Source organism: Rhinolophus ferrumequinum, chromosome 19 (assembly GCF_004115265.2).
Source record: "Rhinolophus ferrumequinum isolate MPI-CBG mRhiFer1 chromosome 19, mRhiFer1_v1.p, whole genome shotgun sequence".
Lineage (NCBI taxonomy): Eukaryota > Metazoa > Chordata > Mammalia > Chiroptera > Rhinolophidae > Rhinolophus > Rhinolophus ferrumequinum.
In genome coordinates, this window is record NC_046302.1 from 5544750 (window position 1) to 5567959 (window position 23210).

General features: G+C 34.0%; 1 protein-coding gene across 2 annotated transcripts; it reads left to right on the forward strand.

Moving 5' to 3' along the window:
• Window positions 1-28: 28 nt before the first annotated feature.
• CEP76 (centrosomal protein 76) lies at window positions 29-22444 on the forward strand. 2 transcript variants are annotated; one of them, XM_033087716.1, is made up of 12 exons: window positions 29-432; window positions 1487-1642; window positions 2641-2722; window positions 3346-3570; window positions 4615-4800; window positions 6208-6305; window positions 6663-6791; window positions 12066-12254; window positions 15753-15919; window positions 16976-17309; window positions 19595-19812; window positions 20226-22443. In XM_033087716.1, exons 1-12 carry the CDS (start codon window positions 370-372, stop codon window positions 20362-20364), a joined length of 1986 nt encoding a protein of 661 aa, XP_032943607.1. In that variant the 5' UTR covers window positions 29-369; the 3' UTR covers window positions 20365-22443. The 2 variants fall into 2 exon arrangements, with proteins under 2 accessions (XP_032943607.1, XP_032943608.1); XM_033087717.1 differs by lacking the exons at window positions 29-432; window positions 1487-1642 and adding an exon at window positions 2326-2400 and having other exon boundaries at window positions 20226-22444.
• Window positions 22445-23210: the final 766 nt, after the last annotated feature.

The following is a 23210-nucleotide window of genomic DNA, read 5'->3' on the forward strand; positions in this document are numbered from 1 at the left end:
CCTCGAGGGAGGGAGAAATGGGAGCGGAGAGCGCGCATCCAGAGACACTAGCAAGGCAAGGAGTTTGGCTGAGCTGAGGTCACGAGGTGGGGACCCCGAGGGAAGAGGAGTGGGTGGAGTTGACCAGGCAGAGCGGGGGACAGCTCCGAGGCCTGGTTGTCCGCTGCCGTTTGAAAACGACAGTTGGGCGCCGCCGCAGCCACGTCCCCGCCTCACGCTCAGCGCCGGGCTTGATGCGGCGTCGCGCCCCCGCGGGAGCTGCGCGAGGAAAGTGGTCGCGCCGGCTCTGTGCTCACCCCACACTGACGTTCTGGGGCCGGCTGGGGCACCTGAAGCGAAGGGAATCCGTGTTGAGGCGCCAGCCCCAGCATGTCGCTGCCTCCGGAGAAAGCCTCTGAGCTGAAGCAGCTTATCCACCAGCAGCTGAGCAAGGTGAGGGGCCGCGGGCGCTCTTCCCGCCAGTGGCCCCAAGTGTCCAGCTTTGTGTCCCTTGTCCCGGCCGACTGTGGCACCTGTTTGCTGGGGACTCAAGCAAAGGCTGTGAGACGCAGAGCGTGGGATGTGCAAAGCTTCGGGTTTGAAGCCAGAGGAACTGTCTAGGCTCGATAATGAGAACGAGCTCAGAAAGTGCTAGTAAGAGTCTGAGGTGATAGAACGGCGTTAGTATTATGGGACAGTTGTGAAAATGAAGCGTGTACCAATGACTTCTGGAAGTCATATCGAGTATAAGTTGTGTTTGGAGCAGGTTTATATTCAAAGGTCAGAAATTAGAATTAATTTAAGGGTGGAACTTCAGGTGTCATTGATATTGAACCAAATTGACAATTCTTAAAGAAGTTATGAAAGAATTTAGTAAGGATTTGTAATGAAAGCATTTGTGATACTTCAGAGCTCAAGAAGAACATTGTATCTTTGAGGTGCTCAACTGAATGCAATTAAGCTGAAGTAATAAAACCTACCGTTTATTGTGCACTCGGATGCCAGGCTTTGTACTAAGTGTTTAGCGTCTTTTATCTGAGCCTCACAATAACCTTGACGGCACTATTTTTTCCAGATTCATAAAAGGTAAATAAGTTAACTCAAGATCACATCTAATAAGTTGTAAGGTGAAAGTCATACTTTGATCCCCTCCCCTCGGTCTGTGTTCTTTTGATTATACTATACTCTTTCTCCAAAGATTGTTTTGGTTGAATGTTATTTGTGGGGAAATAGTAACAAAAGTAGTAGATAACCAGTAGAGATTATTTCTAGAATTTGTAGTATAAGTTTTCATTTAAAAAAATTTTTTTTCCTTTTAAAAATCTCGCCTTTATTATCTTTGAATTCTGGTAACAATTTTACATTTATTATTTGTTTGAGAAGCCTTCCCGATTTTAGTGTACTCTCCTATTATTCTTTTCTTTGTCAGTATTTTAGAAAGAAATGAACTAAGTGGCAATATTTGTCTGCTTTGTAATGTGAATTGTAATGTGAGTTTTCTACGTAGATGGATGTCCATGGCAGAATAAGAGAAATCCTTGCTGAGACAATACGGGAAGAATTAGCACCTGATCAACAACAGTTATCAACAGAAGATTTGATCAAAGCTCTTAGACGTCGTGGAATCATTGACGATGTGATGAAAGAACTTAATTTTGTTACTGTGAGTAAGCTTGTAGAGGAGAAAATCTGAGAGTCTAAGCATATTTTGGGGCCTCTTCTTTTAGTAAAACCACTTCAAAATATGGTAGCTTTGCCTAGTAATATCCTTGTTTCAAGTATAAACTAATTCTACAATTGAATGTAGATTCAATGTAGGATTATGTATCAATGAAATTGTACATATATACCATTCTTCTCTCTCTACAGTGACAGAATTTTCTCCTGTTATTCTCTAAGTCTGTAACTTTAAGTATATATATTTTAGTCAAACATAACCTAGTTGTTTTTCACTAATATTCTATAATTTTAAAAATTAGGCTTATTTTTAAAATAAACACTCGGGACAATATTATCTATGATTAAGAAATTATCAATTCCTTTAAGAAAATAATTGTCTGCATAAGAATCTTTAAAGCTTTTCAGACAAATAGGTCAGTAATGGAATGATAGCCTCCCTCTCAGTGTACAAATTAGTAAGTAGGCCTTTTGAAAATGAGGCAATAATGAGAAATTGTGACCTCAATACCTGGGAAATATAATGTAGAATTTGGATGGACTTCATAGTACACCAGGGGATAAGTATTTTAATACAGCCTCGTTTTTTTGGTTTTTGAGGTTTGTAAACCCATTTGGTATAAAAATTGACCTAATAACAGTTTCTGCTGTGTGTGAATATCACTTCCTTATTAAAATCAGTTCATGGTACAATCATAAGCCAAATGTTATATGAGGTTTAGAGAAAGTTTGACCTTGTTTGAGGTATTAAGGATTTTTTTTTAGCATTCTGTGGACATTGCTTGAAGACAGTTTAGTTCCTTAACATTAAACTGTAGGACTGACTAGTTGCATCACCTTTTTTGCAGGCTTTTCATTATTTGAACTGTTTGAGGAAAATAAGGGGCTTTATTCTATCTTCTTTTGGTTTGGTTCTTAGTTCCATTATTGGCATTTCTTAATTATAATTTTTGTTTTCTGATTTGTATTTTTCTGCCTTTCTAGGACAGTGTTGATCAAGAACTTCCTTCCTCTCCAAAACAATCAGTTTGTTTTACTGATAAACAATCAACGTTGTTAAAAAAAAGTATGTGTATTTCTTTTTAACCTTAATTTACTTGTGGATAGTACTGTGAATAGACGTGCTGTAGTGTTTGGTATTTGATAGAAAACACTTCAATTTTTTTTTCCAGAATGAAATACTTATATTTTTGTGACTAATCCAAAAAGCTTCAATTCTGTTTTGCATGATATCAGAAGATTTAATGTATAGCAAAGTGGAAGCAAAAATAGGACCGCCTGTTTCTCATGTTTTAGTAATATATTTTATAAAAATTTTACAACTGTGTTTTTTTAGTGGCTATGTAATTATCTCACAAGTACACTTTGCTGAGTTGAGATAATTGAGTTGGTTTGTGGAGGTGAAGGAATGGATAGTTGGATAGCAACTAAAGAGCAAAGTTATCCTAAACCTTGGCTCTGACTCCTTTCTAGCTGAGAAAAAGTAGCCAGAATACAAACTCAGAAAAAGATACCATATTATGTATCTTTTCTTCCTTGGGTGCAAATGGTCCTGGTATACTGTAAATTTGTTACTTTTTTCCCCCCAGTCTTTGTTTTTATTTCTGTCAAGTTGTTATTTCCTATTGTCTTGTTCACATTCCTTACATTATTTGGCAGTTTCCTCATATATATTGCTACACTTTACAGCTAATATTGATCCAACACGGAGGTATCTTTACCTTCAGGTTTTGGGTGGAAAAGCTTTCTTGGAACATCTGCAAGAACCTGAGCCTTTACCAGGACAAGTTTGTTCAACGTTTACTTTATGTTTACATTTTCGAAACCAGCGTTTTCGTTCTAAACCTGTTCCATGTGCCTGTGAGCCAGATTTTCACGATGGCTTTTTACTTGAAGTACACAGAGAAAGCTTAGGTAAGGAGCAATAATAAATTGTCATTTAACTGAGTAAATCTCTGTGAGGTTTTATTGCAGAATAACTTTTGTTATAATAAGAAATATATAACGGGTGAATCTCCCTAACCTTTTAAAAAAATTTTTCCCCACTGTTCTTTTCTACATAAACTACTACTACCCACCTTCTTGTTTTCTTTTTTGACTGTTTAATGGTTGGTTCTTTAGTAGGAAACATTTAAATACCTGTTAGGTGCATGGTACTATTAGGCAAATGCTGGGGATATAGTGGAAAATGAGACGTGATTCTTCTCATTTATGAAAGATGACTCGATTTATGGTGTTATGTAACTTAAAATAATCAAAGTTTAGATGTGAATCTGTAACTCATTATTATAACTTTAAAATTATGATACTTGATTCCTATAATTGTTTTACCCGCTTCATCTTATAAAGGTGTTTTATACATTTTAATTGTCAATATAGAAATTTTTATATTTGTAAAGTTAACAGTTGTAAATTATATCTTCAGAGTTTTACGTTATTAAGATGGCTAATGCAGCAGTAAAATTTATTTCCCCCCCAGGGAAAAGTGTTACCCTAATAAAGCAGTTATGGCTTAAATTGCTAGCTCCAAGGTGTTGGGTCTTTCAGTTTTGTATAGATAATACAGTGATTATTTCTGGAGGATTAGGGATAAAGGTAGTTTGGGGATTAATGTTGACATATTTGAAGGCTTTGTATTATAGTAGCATATAGTTTAGTTAAGTACTTTTAAAGAACAAACGTATCTTTTAGTGATCAGAAAACAGATATGCATTAAGTAACTATTATAGATAACTCGTCAAAATCTACCAGTGCTCTTAAAAGTTGTGATAGAAATAGGACTGTACTTTTATTCCCAGTTTGTAACATACTTTCTGAGGCATTACCAAATTATTCTATTAGGTTTTATATAAGTTTATCATTAGCATCCTTTTCAATAAAAGCATTGTTTTGTGATGGCCTAACTGAATATGTACTGTGGTATAATTTTTTTTTTTTTTTTTTGGTTTATGTTGCTAGGTGATGGAACTAGAATGGCTGATTCAACAACAATGTTATCAATAAGTGACCCAATTCATATGGTGCTAATCAAAACAGACATATTTGGTGAGACCACTTTAGTAGCATCCTATTTTCTTGAATGGCGATCAGTTTTGGGCTCAGAAAATGGAGTGACCAGTCTTACTGTGGAACTTATGGGTGTAGGTATGATTACTAATATATCATTGTTACCGTTTTTGTAGCCACAGTTTGTAAATACATTTTATATTTTTAAAATGCATTTATCAACCAAGAGGGAAATGTTGTAAAAAAGAATTTCTTTAGAGTTACAGTTGAACTCTACAATGTTGTAGTTTTAGGAAATGTCTTGAAAAATAGTATGAGTGTAGAACTTCACAGTCAATCTGGCCTTGTCTTAGGAAATTTTTTTTTCTGAGAAGTGAATATAGAAATTTTGATGGATTTTTCTTTTTTATACTTACTTGATTATGAAGAAAATTAAGTTTCTACACACATACATACATGCATAAATAAAATACTTCCATTTCAGCACAAGGCAACGCAGAATACAGTTGTATCCTAAATAATACCAGTGGCTTCCTGTAGCAGCAGTTCTTGTGGAATATGGAATAGGTATTTTTCTACCCTTTTACAGGTGGGAAAGTGGCACTCAAAGAGGTACTAACGTGCTCAGTGTCCATATCAATGAATAGTACTCTTAGAGGACAGAGATGGTCTCTGTTTTATTCACCATTATCTCCTTGGACTCTTGCATACCACTTGCTATGCAATACATATTTACTAATACAATGAAACACAAAAGGTGTCAGTGTTTTATGCATAAATAACATAATGGAATTACTTTGGTATTAAAACTTAGAGTCAATTCTGGCCATTGGACAGTATAGCTTTAGTAATTTAGATTTTGTTAAGTCAGAGTCTAAATGTGTTTTTCTTTAAAAAGTAGAGAAAAGTGTTTTATGTGGGAGATTTATTTTCAAATGAGATACCCATTATTTGTCTTCAGATATAGGCCTAACATGATAAGCATAGTAATGACCAAGAAACAATATATTCTGATTAACCAAAGAAGTATAAATATTAAACGGTTTTGGTGTGAAGTATACTTGTTTTCTAATTCTTTAAATCCAGGAATGGATTGAAAATTTGTACTCACATGTGATATGAAAAATGGGAAGGGATAAATGGAAAGTACTATATGTGACAAAGAGTATAACTGTTTTCTGAGAATGAAGTGTTAACAGTTGCTTTAACTTTGTATTTAATGTAAGTCTGGCTGGTATTACACATTTAATGAAGATAAAAATTAAGACTCCCAAATCCTTTAGTTCCTAAAAGTCCCTTAAAATGTGATTAGGAAGCTAAGATAATATATAATTTTCTTATAATTAGATGAAGGTCTTTCTACCAAATAACTAATTTGATTTGTTTTATTTTTAATATGAATACTAAGGTGATGTTGAATATTATCTTTATTCCATTTAAGTGGTGAAACATAAAATGCTTAAAGTATTTTGGTTAGACTTTGGTTGACTAAATATGTATAGTATTGAAACCTCTGAAGTTCTAAATATCTATTTACATTTATAGGTACAGAATCAAAAGTTTCTGTGGGAATTTTAAATATAAAACTTGAGATGTACCCGCCACTCAATCAAACATTATCTCAAGAAGTAGTGAACACACAGGTAAATAATTCTGAATTTCTCTTCTTTGTGTATTTTTTTTCATAGTGATATATTTACCTGTTGATCCTGGAAAGCACTCTTTCTTTAGAAAATTACAGTTTATTAGTTTTAAGCAAGAGAATGACAATATGATTTATTTTTTTAAAATGTCTGTCTTGGGAGATAAAAGATCACTCTATGGAGACTGGATTGTACTGGAGGAAGTATAGAAATAGGGAAGTCAAGTAGGAGACTCTCATATATGAAATGATGGTGGGTTAGATTAGGGTGGTGGAGAGAAGTGCATAGATTTGTTACATATTTTATGCTAATTAAGGAGAATGAATAGAAATTGAAAAAAATTTTTTTAATTTCAAGCTTGCTTTGGAACGGCAGAAAACTGCAGAGAAAGAGCGATTATTTCTTGTATATGCTAAGCAGTGGTGGAGAGAATATTTGCAAATTCGACCCTCACACAACTCACGGCTGGTTAAGATTTTTGCTCAGGTTTGTAAGTTGTATTAGAAAAGCTTTACACATGTGTTTGATATTTAATGTTGTATATGTAAATTTCATTTAACTTGATTTTGTAAAATGTATTTATTCCAGACAAATGAAAGTTTATTTGTAAAATAGAATGCTGATTTTGTATTACTCTCTTTCACTGATTTGGTGAGTGATATAACACAGTCTTTGTTTGATTTTGCTTTTCATTTTTAATTGTTTTTAAACCATTTTTTAATATATTTGATTTAAAGTGGATGAAAACCCTTTTTGTTTAACATGGAGTGTGTCCTTGATTGGTAGTACTAAATAATACTATGGCACTTGAGATTTTTATATGTAGATTCAGCCTTTGTGTGCAGAACTGGGGCTCTGGGCACATATATAGTTTTTGTTAGGGTATCATCAGCTCCAAGTCACGTAGTTGTTTCAATCTAGTTGTGGAGGGTGCAGCTCACAGTGGCCCATGTGGGGATTGAACTAGCAACCTTGTTAAGAGCACTGCGCTCTAACCAACTGAGCTAACCGGCCACCTGTTGTTAGGGTGTTTTTGAAAGACAAACAATAATACGTTCTATATAACCAAGATCTCTAAGCCAATGATCAATAATATTTAACTGCAGCATTTCAACTATGTATCTCTGCCTTTATTTTTTCTGTATCCTAAGCCTGTTTTCTCTCATTAACAAATCAACATAAAATATATGATTAGATCCATATTTTTTGTAACTTATGAGGAGCCATTCAAATATTTTGTATGTATGCAGCCTTATATAGATGTAGTTATATGAATATAGTATAGTATTATTTTGATATGCATTATATTTCTTAGATCCTATGCATTTGTCTAACTTTACCCTACATTCCCTGGATGTTAGGACAAGCTAAAAGTGGTTCAATTTCTAGATGTGGAGCTTGGGAATGGGAGACCCTAGTTGATGAGTATTGGAAATGATGGAAATGGCTTCTGACTTATAATAGCATAGTCTGTACGTTGAATGTCTGGGAAGGCAAGGTAGCAGTGATATCAGGACAAGGGCGAAGAGAAACCAATCAAAATATAACTGGCTCCCTGCTATCTATTTAGTCTGAGGTGAGGTAATTTATTGCCATGTGGAATCTGGGACCAGAGAAGACTGGGAGGGGTGGTAGGGCCGGGGGCAGGAAGTAGATCAGAGAAATGGCAAATGAAAGAGGAGGAGGAAGAGGATGGGATATGCAGTTAAGGGAATCAAGGAACTGAGGTTTTATTTTAGGAAATATTAATTTCCTATCAGAATTCATTTTGAGAAGATTTGAACCACGTAAGGTCATTTAGTCTCATGGTAACTATACGAGGTTGTCAAGTGGCCAGGCATTGCCACTTTTTGTAAACAGTATGAAGGATAGAGAAGTGAAGAATCTTTTCTAAGTTCAAACAGCAACTCAGTCATGGCAGACTATTAAGTTGTAGTTTGAACTTTTTTGGTTTGACTCTTCCACCTTTTTCCGCATGTAGAGAGTAAATAACATGTTTATTTCACTTAGATTCCCCAAAGGTATTTCTTGCTGCTGCTTCCTATATTTGGCTAGATATGAAATTAAGGACCAACAATATTTAAGGCAGCCAATCTAATTACAGAAACTATAGTTTTAAATAAAAATTATTATACATGGTTTGAAAAATGAATTTCCAGTGCTTCACGCACAAGAGGAAATAGTTTACAGTAGCACTATCCACCTAGAATTTTCAGTAGAATTTTCTGCAATGATAAAAATGTTCTATAGCTGTGTTTGCTGTCCAGTGTGGTAACGGTAACCCCTAGCCATATGTGGCTATTGGACACAAAATGTGGCAACACGACTAGAGAAATGAATTTAAAATTTTATTAATTAAAATTTAAACAGGCACATATAGTTAGTGGCATTCTATCGGACAGTGCAGGTTTAGAGGTTTAATATTGAAATTTTCAAGACATTTAAATAGTTTATGGGTATGTATTTAATATTAGAAATATTACTGTAGTGAAACATGTAATGGTATATGTTGTATTCCAAGATGCTACTATTGATGATTGGTTTAGAGCAAATGCATCTTTTTTTTTTAATGGTTTCATCCCTTTCTTGTCTGTTTGTTAGTGGAGTTGTAAGAATAGGACAAACTGGCCCACACAGGAACTGAATTCCTTTATCCTAACCAAACATCTATAGAATTCCCAGGGTTTACTTAATCCATAGTTCTTTTTCTCCCTCACTAGCTGATTTGCTATAGTACAATAGTAATTCACTTAATGATAGTTTTTACATTTTTTGTCCAAGAGATTTTAAAATAAGTTTTAGAAATTGACCTTTAAGATCATTAAGTTTTAAGAAAAAATTAATCACTTGAGGATTGAGGCTGTCCTTTTCAGATTGTGATTTCAGGACCTAATATTCTTACACTACACTAGGTTATTAGTAATGCTGAGTTAATGTAAAAGAAATCCAAATAATAGTTTTCTAATCTCCTCCAAAATTAGAATTATGATTTTCTGTTTTCAAAATCAGTGCCTGTCAAGAGATTCAAAGAGAAAAGGATCAAGGGCCCTGAATGGAGCCTTATTTGCTTCTGGATTTATTAATTCCACAATCCAATCAATCCCCTTCGATGTTAAAAAAAAAAAAATTCAGTGCCTGAAGCACTCTGCCTAATTTTCTTCCTTTCTCCTTTCTTTGTTACTTAGTTTCCTTACCTGTCCTTAGTTGTTCTTTCTATTTGAGCTCTTCTAGCTGATCCCTTTGTTTTGTCTCTATTTCTGATTCCTAAGATAGCATAGGGACATAGAGAGTAAGAGATCACCATGAAGGTGTTTGAGTGAGGGGTGGGAGAGGACAGGGAAAGAAATTACTGCCTTTTAGAGTTGAGAACCATGGGTATGAGTGGAAATCATAATAGTTATTTTGCTCAGCATCGTATAAAAATTACTGATCTTTCTCACTATAATCAAATATAAATAATAGGTGAGTTTTTTTCTTGCTAAGGTATGGGATTATACGGAGAAGTGATGTTTTTGTGGTGTAGAAAGACATCAGTGGTTCTGATACTTCAAATAGGTGGTGTTTCTGTTCGCTGAGTTAGGTCTTATTTCTGAGGAACCTTGCCATAATAGAGAGTGTTAAAAATACTCTCTAGGGGTGGCCAGTTAGCTAAGTTGGTTAGAATGCGTACTCTTAACAAGGTAGCAGGTTCTATTCTCACATGGGCCAGTGAGCTGCGCCTTCCACAACTAGATTGAAGACAATGACTTGAGCTGAGTGAGCTACCGCTGAGCTGCCGCTGGCTCAGTTGGTTAGAGCATGTGCTCTTAACAAGGTAGCAGGTTCTATTCTCACATGGGCCAGTGAGCTGCGCCTTCCACAACTAGATTGAAGACAATGACTTGAGCTGAGTGAGCTACCGCTGAGCTGCCGGTGGCTCAGTTGGTTAGAGCATGTGCTCTTAACAAGGTTGCTGGTTTGATTCTCACATGGGATGGTGGGCTGTGTGTGCCCCTGCAACTAGATTGAAAACGGCAACTGGACTTGGAGTTGAACTGCACCCTCTGCAACTAGATTGAAAGACAGTGACTTGAGTTGGAGCTGATGGGTCCTGGAAAAAACACAGTTACCCAATTTTAAAAAAATTAAAAATTAAAAAAAAATAAAATCACATTAAAAAAAATAAAATCCTCTCTAAACTTTGAATAGAAAGTGGCCCTTTGACTTTGTCATCTTAATAATCCTGAAGTTAAGGGAAATAAGGGCTTTGGTGATATTAACTCTAAAAGCACAGTGGTGGACAGTCATCAGAGGCTCTTGTATGCACAGTAGTTAGTTACTCAGTTCAAGTGCTAGGATACATCTGTATTTAAAATGTCAGAGGTTTTCCTAAAATAATTTTCAAAACTCTGTTTTTAATTGACTTAGCTAACAAATCATTGTTTCCTGTAGCTCTCCAAGTGTAATGAAAACAAATTAAAAATGAGCTCTGATCATTGTTTTATTAGCTAATCAGAAAAGTTATTTGTTCTGTCTGGATATATATTACTAAATTCTGTATGATAATATGAAAGAATACTTTGGCTTATATCCCCTTTCCATCTCCCACCCACCTGCCTATCCTTTACTTAGAGGAAGTGTTTTTTTAAACTTTGAGAAATAAATGACAAATGTATATGTTTTAAGTGTACAGTATGATGATTTGATATACGTATACATTGCGAATGATTACCAAGATCATGATAATGAACACATCCGTCATCTCACCTGTTAACTCTTTTTTTGTGTGGTGAAAATGCTTAAGATTTATTCTCCGCAACTTTCAAGTTTACGATACTGTATTATTGACAGTCACCATGTTGTATGTCAGATCCTCAGAACTGATTCTTCTTATAACTGAAAATTTGTATCTTTTGACCTACGAGTACATCACTGCATTCCCCCTGTCACCTCAGTCCCTGGCAACCACTATTCTATTCTCTGTTTCTATGAAATCAACTTTTTTTAAAAATAACGATTCCGCATATAATTGATACCATGCAGTGTTTGTCTTTGTCCAGTTTATTTCACTTAACATAATGCCCTCAGGTTCATACATGTTGTTGCAAATGGCAGGAGCTCTTTCATTGTTATGGCTAAATAATATTCCGTTGTATATGTATACCACATTTTCTTTATCCATTCATCCACTGAAGGACATTTTGGTTTCCATATCTTGGCTATTGTGGGGTGGCCGGTTATCTCAGTTGTTTAGAGAGTGGTGCTAATAACACCAAGGTTGCTGGTTCGATCCTCACATGGGCCACTGTGAGCTGCGCCTTCCTTAAAAAAAAAGAATGCTAATATCTTGGCTATTGTGAATAATGCTGCGGTGAATGTGGGTGCACAAATATCTCTTTGAGATACTGATTTCAATTACTTTGAATATATATCTAGGAGTTGGATTGCTAGATCACATGGTAGACCATATGATAGTTCGAGTTCTTACTGTCCAAGGCTTTGGAATTAGACAGCTCAGGGTTTGAATCCTAGCCCTGTTGCATAATGGCTGCAGCTTCAGCTACTTCAATTGTGAAATGAAAGTAATAGAGATGTTATGAGGATTAAAAGAGAAACTGTATGCATAGCACTCAACAGCCTAGTGCTAGATATACGGTTAAGTACTTAGTAAGTGATATCCAGAATTATTTTATCCCACATTAAAGTAGTCTAAGAAAAGGTGTTAAAATTGGAAATTATTAATCTGTCATTACCGATACTGTTTTTCCCCTCTTCCTCCAGGATGAAAATGGGATAAATAGACCAGTCTGTTCCTATGTTAAACCACTTCGAGCCGGGCGCCTTCTGGATACTCCAAGGCAAGCAGCAAGATTTGTTAATGTCCTTGGCTATGAAAGAGCCCCTGTTATTGGAGGAGGAGGTAAACAGGAACAGTGGTGCACTCTGCTCGCTTTTCTCTGTAGAAACAAGGTATCCTACACAATAGAATTAAAAAGCAGTACGTTGTAGTTATTGTGAATTTATGGTGCATTTGTAAAATAATTAACTTAGAAAACATGTACATATTGTAAACTTGGACAAATCAGAATCTTTTCACCATTTTTGTTAGCATTGAAATGTCAATTAAAAAAAAACTTAACATCTTTATTTTCTTGTTTAGTTTCTTATTTAATGTAATGTGATTTCTGTGAAGTAGGGAATCTTTAAGTACTATAGTGTCAGAGACCATGATATAGAGGTAAACAGTGAATTGGAAATAATGCTAGGACCAGAACCATGGTCTTCTAGTACTACTGATGTGTTAAAATTTGCCTAGATGATGCATTTTTTTTTTTTTTTAAGAAAATGGTAGTACAAAAAATATGGAAAAAATATTTTGGATTCATTGGTGTTTTGATTCATCAAATATAAGTATATAAGAATTTGTATAAATTTATTGATGTTAATTAAACTTTAAATGAATTCATTTCATTAAACTAATTTTATAGATTGTAGGATATTTCCTAATCTGTGTTCTAAAAATGTTGATGATATAAAGTCAGACCATCTTCAACATTCCAATTCTGTTGAAACAGAACTGAAACAAATTTATTTAATGTATTATTGTTTTGACATAATTTTGTTTAGACTGAAGTTGTATAAATAATATGGGTATTCACAAGGCAAAGCTTATACAGTGGAAGAAACTAGATTAGAGATTGATTTGTCAATTAGAAAGATTTTGTCTTAAAGATCATTGAAAACAGTAAAACATTTCTTATCAAAATTATTTTGACTTATTCCCAAGCTATAGTTCACAAAAGTTGTGTGTATGCATTTAAACTTTTTAAAAAATTAAATTTATTGAGGGTAACATCGGTTAATAACATTACATACATTTCAGATGTTCAAATTTATAATACAACATCTGTATACTCCATTGTGTGCTCACCACTCAAAGTCTGGTGTCCTTCTATCACTATGCATTTGATCCTCTTTATCTTCCTTGTCCTCCCCCACCTCTTCTCCTCTGGTAACCACCATTCTGTTGTCTATATCTGAATTTGTTTTATTTGTTTGTTGCTTTTTATTTTATATCCCATGTATAAATGAATCATGGTTCTTGTCCTTTTCTGTCTGATTTATTTCACTTAGCATGATATTCTCAAGAGGATTTAAACTTTATTTCAAACATAGTAAGAATTGTATATATTAAAATTATGTAAATAATTCTTTTGTAAAGCAAATAATCACCCCTTTGATTCACTATTTTATCAAAGTTTGTTTAAAGAGAAAGCACATCTTAAATTAGAAACTTGAAAATTATTTAAAATATTTTTCTTGTACAAATAACAGCATTACAACAGTAAAGGTGAAATTTCACCCATAATTCTATTACCAATTTATTATGTCTTTTTGTATTTTCTCGTTATGTATCATTTCTTTCCATAATTATAATTAAGGTATAAATAAAATTTCGTGTTCTGCTTTATAATTTAGCATTATGCTTTGAACATTTTCCCATGTGTTACTATTTTTATAATCTCCATCTTTTATTGACTATATAAAGTTTTCTTGAATTGATATACAAAGTCTACTTAACTATTTCCTCATTGTAGGAACTGTTTTCTTTTTAAGTTAGGCTTGCTTCCAGTTTTTGATATCATTAAGAATGAATTTTTGGGGCTGACCAGTGGCTCAGGTGGTTGGAGCGCCGTGTTCCTAGCGCCGAGGTCTTGGGTTTGATTCCCACATGGGCCAGGGAGCTGCGCCCTCTACAGCTAAGATTGTGAACAACGGCTCTTCCTGTAGCTGTGCTGCCATGAGTAGCCAGAGGTCGGCGTGAGCTACTGTGGGCTGCTGCAGGCTGCTGTGCTGCCATGAGCTGTGAGTGGCCGGCAGGCAGCATGAGTGGCTGGCAGCTGGCGAGAGCTGCTGTGAGTGGACAACAGGCGACTGACTGCCTCAAGCAGGGGATGGGGACGGGGCGGCAAGGCACATACCAGCGTGGACCAGGGAGCTGTGTCCTATACAGCTATACTGAGGAACAAAGGCTTGAACCAGAGCGGGGCGGGGAGGAAGGAGGGTGGGAGAGAATGAATTTTTGCATTGAATATCTTTGGTTGTATTGTTGGGGTTTTTTGAAAATATTTTTAATATAAAATCTATAGAAATTAATGGGCCTAAAAGGTTGGATATTAAATTTTTCTAAAATCAATTTAATGATTATAAAATGCTATTTGTTTTATTATGGTTAATTAAAAAACAGTGTAGAGCCACTAATGTAAAATTTTTGGGGAAAGAAATCATCCGTTCTAGCACTGAACCCAGTAGTTATGTTTACTTTTGCATATTACCTGTAGTCCTGTGTTTATTAAATACATATCTTCATGTAATTGTAGCCTTACTGTTTAATATTTTAGTATTTTTTTTCACAGAACATATCAGATATTTTCTATTATTTTTGTATTTCAGTTATTTTTTAAAATTCTGGAAGTAATATTATCAAAGAATTTAGGAAATAGAAGGGAAAATTATATTATAACCACTCTAAATAAAGCCTTGTTAGCGTTTTATTGTATTCCACCCAGTCACTTTTACTATGTATTTATTTCCTTAAAATGATTATATATTGATAACTTGAAGTCATTGTTTTAATGTTTGTTTTTTTTTTTAAAAGATTTTATTGGAGAAGGGGAATAAGACTTTATTGGGGGAACAGTGTGAACTTCCAGGATTTATTCTAAGTCCAGTTGTCCTTTCAGTCTTAGTTGTGGAGGGCGCAGCTCAGCTCCAGGTCCAGTTGCCATTAGTTGCAGGGGGCCCAGCCCACCATTCCTTACGGGAGTCGAACTGGCAACCTTGTGGTTGAAAGGACGCCCTCCAACCAACTGAGCCATCCGGGAGCTCAGCGGCAGCTCAGCTCAAGGTGCCGTTTTCAATTTTAGTTGCAGGGGGCAGAGCCCACCCTCCCTTGCGGAAGTTTGAGGAGATGAACTGGCAACCTTGTGGTTGAGAGCCATGTAGGAATTGAACCAGCAGCCTTTGCTATTAGGAGCACAGAGCTCCAACCGCCAGAGCCACCAGGCCGGCCTGTTTTAATGTTTTGAGTATTTCCTCCATTTGCATTGCCTGCTTTTTGATTTTTCAGCATGTCTGTTCATGTCCATTTGCTATTCATTTTTAAAATCTTACTGCTTTTCTTTTTGTTTGTATGAGTTCTTTATAAAGTTTTGAATCTGAATATCCCCTTTTAAAGTGTACATATTATGACTATTATATTTTTTAGCACTGACTTTGTAAAATAATTTAGGATCTTCTAAATCTGGTATATTCTCTTTTCCCCACCGCGTTGTTTTAGCTTAATACTGGACTAATGGTTAAAAGTGAAAATTTTAATAATACTTTTTAATTGTAATTTTGTATGTAAATATTTAAGAAGGAAACAAGAGGAACAAATACTTAATTTTAATTCATTGTATTTTCTAGGGTGACTGTGAAGATCATGCTAACCTTCTGTGCAGCCTTCTTCTTGGATATGGATTAGAAGCCTTTGTCTGTGTTGGGACTAAGGCAAAAGGAGTACCTCATGCATGGGTTATGACTTGTGGCACTGATGGAACCATCACTTTTTGGGAGAGTTTAACAGGACACAGGTTAGCAAACTAAGTTTATAAGGATATGACAATGAAGATGTGAATGTTTTAAATTATAGATTTTGTTTATATTGATAGTGCTCAAAGGTGCAAATTGATAATTTTTGTTATTAGAGCCTTTTTGATGACTATGTAAAAAATTATTTCAATTAAGGTAGCTATGTAATTAAACTCTAAGAAAATTTGTACACCGTAAATATTCTTTACCAACATGATACTGGTAAAAAGTAAATTACATTTGCTTTTTATTTTATATAATTGGAATATGTTTTTTCTGCTGATCATCTCTAAGCCTGAAAATAAATTCAAGTTGTAAATCTTGATTTCTTTTGAAAATTTGATGTCACCACCTCCTGTTGATAAATCCACTGGACATTTTTTTTTCAGTCCTTTTGCCTATCATCAGATTTTGAAAAGACTTAAATGCTCCCTCTTTCCTGGAACATTCTCTTTCCTTAGCTTTTCTCGTAGCACTGTCTTTCAATTTTCATTATTTTTCTTTGGCTCTTCTCAATTTTCCTTTATCTTGTCTTTACATTTTTTTTAATTTAAAAAAATTTTTTAGTTAGAGTTGACATACAATATATTAGTTTCAGGTGTACAACACAGTGATTAGACATTTATATAACTAATGAAGTGCTTTATCTTGTCATTAAATGTTGAAGATCTAAAGGCACAACCCTGTGCCCTCTTCTCATTTTTCTGCGTTCTTTTTTCCTTTGGTCGATAATCATTTTGGTTAGTCATGCCTCATAATGTATAGCTAAATTATTTAAATTGTGTTATCTGAGATAGACACTTTTGATCTTAACGATATACATAGAATATATTCTTGTGTTAAAGGAATAAAGTTGGTTTTTATTTCGTAAGATGTGTTGTTATTCAGTTAACAGACTAATCAAATTACGAGAGTATAAGAAGGAAAAACAGGTATTAAACTTTAGTTCTAGGAAGTAGTTATGGCTTTATGTGTTAGAATAATATTTTTCCTAGTAAGATGCTACCTTCTTAATTTTTAAGTTCTTGGTATATAAAATTATGATTTACCCTTTTTAGGTACATCCACAAACCTACCAATCCTGATGAACCTCCAATTGCTGAACAGTCCAAACCGTTGTACCCATACCGAACAATTGGTTGTGTTTTCAATCATCAGATGTTCCTGGGAAATTGTCAGCCCTCTGACTCAGTAGAAATCTGTGTATTTGATTTGAATGATGAGTCCAAATGGAAACCCATGAGTGAAGAAGCAATTAAATCTGTGTGTGCTCCAGGTGCTACAACATCCCTTCCTCCCTTTCCACCTCTATGTGCATCCACGATCGATGCTTCAGTAACAAGTAATGAAATAGAAATGCAGCTAAGGCTACTAGTGTCAGAACACAGGAAGGTAATTAAAACTGAAGTTTGTAGGTGCATGCATTTTTTTCATGTGTTTATGTATTAAATTTTTTTGCCACGTGCGATAGTGCCAGTCACTGTTCTATCTCTGTTCTATTTGTTCTATTTACAAGTCACTTTGTTCTATTTACAAAGTAAATACAGTGCCTACCTTTATGAAGCTTTAAGTTTTGAAAGTCATGAGAGTTAAGTTCTGAGACTCAGAAGTTTCCAAATTCACCAACACTTCTAGAATTTATTCCTTCCTTCTGGAAATTAAGAATGGTGGATTTGTTCAGACTTTCTTAACAAGTTTGGATTTCCTCTTTGTGAAGTATTTATTCAGTCATTCCGTATTAAAAATATTGGGTTATGTTTTTCTCATATGCATTTTTCCCCCTGGTTTGTTTTCCTATTATACAAAATTGGGTAGATATAAAGTGATATCCCCATTCTGGCTTTAATTAGCATCTCCCTGATTACTTATGTGATCAATCCTCTTATTTATTAGCTATTTGGATTTCTTCATTTGTAAAGTACCTCAACAAAGACATAAAAAGCATTAATCATAAAGGAAGAATTAGTATATTTTAAGAACTTATGTTCATCAAACGAAACCATTGCGATAGTGAAAAGAGCAGTTTTGGACTGGGAAAAAGTTATTTGCAGCACATAAAACCAACAAAGAACTAGAATCCAAAATTCCTACAGAAGATTTATTTCTAATTCACCTTTGGGAGTTCCCCAATAGACTCCCCACCTTGGGTGAGTCCTATTTTCCGTGTTCCTTGAGGCCGTCAAAGACATTGATTTATCAGCTATGTTCTCAGGGCTCCCAATTACTCTTAGCTTTAGCCTCTAAAGTATTCCTTACTCACTTGCTAGCTCATCAAAGCATTTATTTATTTATTAAATTTTTATTTATTTATTTATTTTATTAGTTTCAGGTGCACAAGACAAAGTGATACTTAAACGTTTATCATTTATATCCCTCACACTGTGTGAACCCCCGTCCTTCATCGAAGCATTTAAAAGTATGTTTTGGAAAATCTGGCATCTGTAGTGTTTCCAGCAATAGGTCGGTCAGAGACCTAGTTCATTACACTGCTGGAAATGAAAGCCCCTCCTTACTGTCTCTTTCCATCACTTGTGTTGCCTTTTAGTCTTTTTTTGGTCTTGTTTACAAATGAAATCAGTATTTTGTTACATTAGAATAATTATTTTGTGCAGAAAAAGAAAATGAAACTGAGCTAGATGCCAGTGTTGATGACTAGGTAGCTAAATTGATGGTACCTGTAAACCAGCAAGTGAGATTTCTTTTTGCCTCAGGAAAAGTATGATGATTGTGGACTTTTGGGTTCTCTTGGACCTAATTTAAACCTTGAAAGTGAAATCGGGAAATGCTAAAGATCTATTATGATAATCAAACTATTAATAATGTTGAGAAATTTTTTATGTTTGGAACAATTTTTTAAAAATACCATGTGTTGTGGGCGGCCGGTTGGCTCAGTTGGTTAGAGCACAGTGCTCATAACACCAAGGTCGCCGGTTCGATTCCCACATGGGCCAGTGAGCTGCGCCCTCCACAACTAGACTGAAAATAACGACTTGACTTGGAGCTGATGGGTCCTGGAAAAACACACTCTTCCCCAATATTCCCCAATAAAAATTTTTTTAAAATACCGTGTGTCTAGCTATCAATAGTTCATTCAGTGTTAGAAGTGAAGTCATAATTGCCTTCAGTAGTCCCTAAAAACATGTGTTAAGCTCTTTGAGGGTCTGTAGAATATTGTCTTCACCTTTTTATCTCTTGCAGTATAAAAATCAGTACTTTTTATGGGGTAAATGTTCAGAAATATTTGAGTTTAATTATATATACAATTAGTTTGTTGATTTTTCTCCCCTTTAATTTATGGTAAGAATAATCAAATTAAGCAAATTCAATCTTACTAAACTCTTTAAAGTTAAATAAAATGTGACCTCAAAATTTACTGACACTGTATTCCATAGTAGGACTATTCCACATGGTCTTTTCTAATGGATATTAAGTAAGTATAGGATTTGTGGCCTTCACTAACATATATTGATAGTTTTTTTGTTATTTCTTTAAGAAGTAAAATCTGATGCCTGTAGTTCCTTTTATTTTTTATTTCTATGTATCCTTATAATAATAGGAAGTTTAAAAAATTACGATGTTTTAAAAATCTTGGCATACATTAAAATAGTCAATATTTTTGTTATAATTGGTTTTTAAAATATTAATGAATTTCACTTTTTCTCTTTTGATTACTATAGGATCTTGGCCTCACTACTGTTTGGGAAGACCAGCTTTCCTATCTCTTATCACCAGCTTTGGCTTCTTACGAATTTGAGCGTACAACAAGTATATCTGCGGGCAATGAAGAATTTCAAGATGCTATACGGAGGGCTGTACCTGATGGCCACACGTTTAAAGGGTTCCCAATACATTTTGTGTATAGAAATGCAAGACGTGCATTTGCCACATGTCTTCGGTAAGGTGGAATTTATGAATTCATAAATGTTTTTGGCTTAGGAATTTTAGAAATCAATTAGTTTAGTAGTTCTTTAGGAATGATTTCAAAATCAGTGGGGAACTTGTATGACTTGCCCTCCTTGCCACAGATTGTGATTCATTAGGTCTGAAGTGTAGCTTTAGATGATAGTTGGGATAGTTTTCCTAGTGATTTTGGTGCATTCTCAGTTGAGGATCTCTGATCTTGACTAGTGTCATTTTTTAAATTTATAGACTATGAGGAAACAGTCTATAATTTGAAAAGCTCGACCATAATTAAATAGCTGTTGGTAACAGAGACAGGATTTTAAAATACTTAAAATATTGACCTACTTGGAAATAAGAAAGCAAAGTTTATGTTTACCTCTTGAATAAATTTTATTTCTTCTGTAGGTCTCCTTTTTGTGAAGAAATAATCTGTTGCCGTGGAGACCAGGTGCGACTGGCAGTTCGAGTCCGAGTATTTACTTACCCTGAATCTGCATGTGCTGTTTGGATCATGTTTGCTTGTAAATATCGCTCGGTATTATAGGCCTAAAATTTCTATAAGAATATACCTATGTTTTATTGGAATGTTACATGTTGTATATTACTAGTTGCTTAGAGGTTATTTTAAAAATCACAGTCTGGCTTGGATGTTACATTTCAATTTTGTATATACCTGACTGATAATGTTTGAAAAATATCATGATTTGTGTATTTAAAAATTAAGGATGAAAAACTTGTATAAATCTGAGTGGAATTTAGTATAAATTAAGTGTATATTCTATTTTAATAAATGCTGCTTTGTTTATAGCTATTCAGTAGTTTAAATATGAACATAAACTTCACTCAGTTATCTTTGTTAATAGGTAATCAGAAAGATATTTGAAGGTTTGAGCCATAGTAAACTCAATATCATTGTCACTGATTAATGGAATGATTATTTTATATAAACTCAGAGAAATTAATCTCACACTGGATTTATTTATTACATAGGTGAAAAGACAGTTTGATGAATTAACACTTTTGTGGTTTATCCATGGCCATAGGGTATTTATGACTTTCCAGAGGGTTATGGGAAGACTTAATGCAAGAGTCTTGTACTTTTCCTAGTCCAGTACTAGGAAAAAACTAGTACTGGAAAAGCATAAATATTAATAACAACAAACCTCATATGAAAGTACGTGAATAATTTATAAATATTTGTTAGTTTTATTATAAAAATGAATTAGGTATTTTAGAAAGAAATTTGTCATACCCTTTTGTTGTTATACTGATACATTTTCTGTAATTAATATTGGTAGTCTGTTGCTGATTTTCAGTGATCAAAGGATTCATTCCAGCCCCTTCATCGATTCCATTTTCTGAAACCACATTTTTTTCTTTCTTTTTTTGTTTCATTGTGATTAAAAACATCAGCATATATGTGACTAATCTAAATCCGAGAATCATTGTGTGAGGCTGCTGAAAACAAGCATATCTGAGTGATTCCATGCTTATATTTATTTTAAAATTGAGCATGTTTTAAAAGTTAATTTTAAAGTTGAGCAAGTTTTAAAAGTGAGCAATAAAGTGAGCGTTAAAAAGACTCTACTATAGCATTTTTGACTTTTTGTGAGAAGCTACATAATCTGATAGGTTTGACTGTATTCAGCATCTCTGTGTACAATTCTTAATTCAGTTGCTTCATCCATTTGTCTTTAAGAAAGTAACCATATACCAGTTGTCTGTGCAAGTTATTCTTTTCATTACTTTAATTCACCATTGCAGATAAAATGATTTAATGTTTTTTTAAAAGTTAAAATCTAGAGATATCCTAAAATTTACTTTTTGTTTTATTTTTACATATAATAAATATTTGATTTAACTTGTTTTAAAAGTCTGAAAATATCCCTCGTCTTACCAATTTTCATTGAAAACGATAGTCAGATGTTTTTTGTGAGACTGATATGACTCCAGAGAATTAGCAAAATAAGAATTAAGACTTTTTTATTCTGTTGCTAAAATTACTCATAAAGCTATCAATAGAGAAAATTGCTTGCTTTTCAACTTTCAGAAGAAGCTGTTTATGAGGCACATATAAAAGGCAGACTAAGATCAAGTCTGTATTATCATTGGGCTTTGCTTCTTGCCTTACTGCACCAGAGTAACACATGTATTTATAATGCACCTTTAGTATACATTCTAAAATAAATTTTCTTTTTATGCACTTTAATAGAGTCCGGCATGAACTAATATGTTTCTCTAATGATGATTTATTTCAAAAGGTTATTTCAGTGCATTTATCACTAGAATTCTGCTTCTCTTACAATTTTTCTTTTCAAAAATTAAATTTACTTGTATATTTACCTCTGTAATCAAAGTTGTTTTTCTATTAAAAACATAAAATGTTTTTTATATAATGTCTCTAATGTGTTCTTTTTGACAGTATGTGCACTAATGTAGTCTTTTATACCTAACATAGGAGAGTATACTTAGTAGAAGAATATCAGAAACCTGGAAACTTCATTATTCAAGCATGAACCTGTTGAATAAAGCTTATTAAATTCAGTTCCAACTAACTGAACAGTCCAAGAGCCTTTAAATTTTTTTCTAGTATTGTAGTGTACATTTTTAGATATCATCTGCAAAAACACATCTGTAACCCCTCGGTTCTGAAAAGTACACACATTTGAAAACCATTTTTCTACTTCTTAACAAAGACAAGATTTGAGCCAAATGAAATGTAGGCTTTATATTTGAAAAGAATATTGCTCATGAAGTAGTAATCTGTGCCAAATATCTGACCATCAGAAGGCGTTAGTTATGAACATCAATTGCTTAAACTAACACTTCTGATTTCACGGTCTACTAAACAAGAAGATAGCTTAGGTTAGCCTACAATTTGCAATTTCATAATTATTTTTGACTCATAATTTTGTACTTTCTACATAAGTAGATAGTAGATAAGTACAGGAATTAGATGATCTGTTTTTAACATGCACTAACTTTCATACCAATGAAAGTAGCATTGCTTTCAGCTGTGGTAGTTGAGAAATTGAGATTAGCTAAAGTCTATATAAAATCTTAAAAACAAAATAGTCAACCATACTAGAAGCCATGCAATTTTGAAGAACCTTAACATAACTATAGCATATTATATAGCACATTTAAAGCACAAGTTCAGTTATAATTATCAATGCATTTAAATGTAGGTATTAAATGTTTAGTATTTTCTTCTGAGATTTGGTTGGCATAGTCATTGTAATTACATTTGACTTGTAATTGGTTTGTGAATTAACTCCTTGACACCAGAAATAGTCATGGATATTAGAAGGAAAGGAAAGAAGGTTATTACCATGTTTCCCTGAAAATAAGACCGAGTCTTATATTAATTTTTGCTCCAAAAGACACATT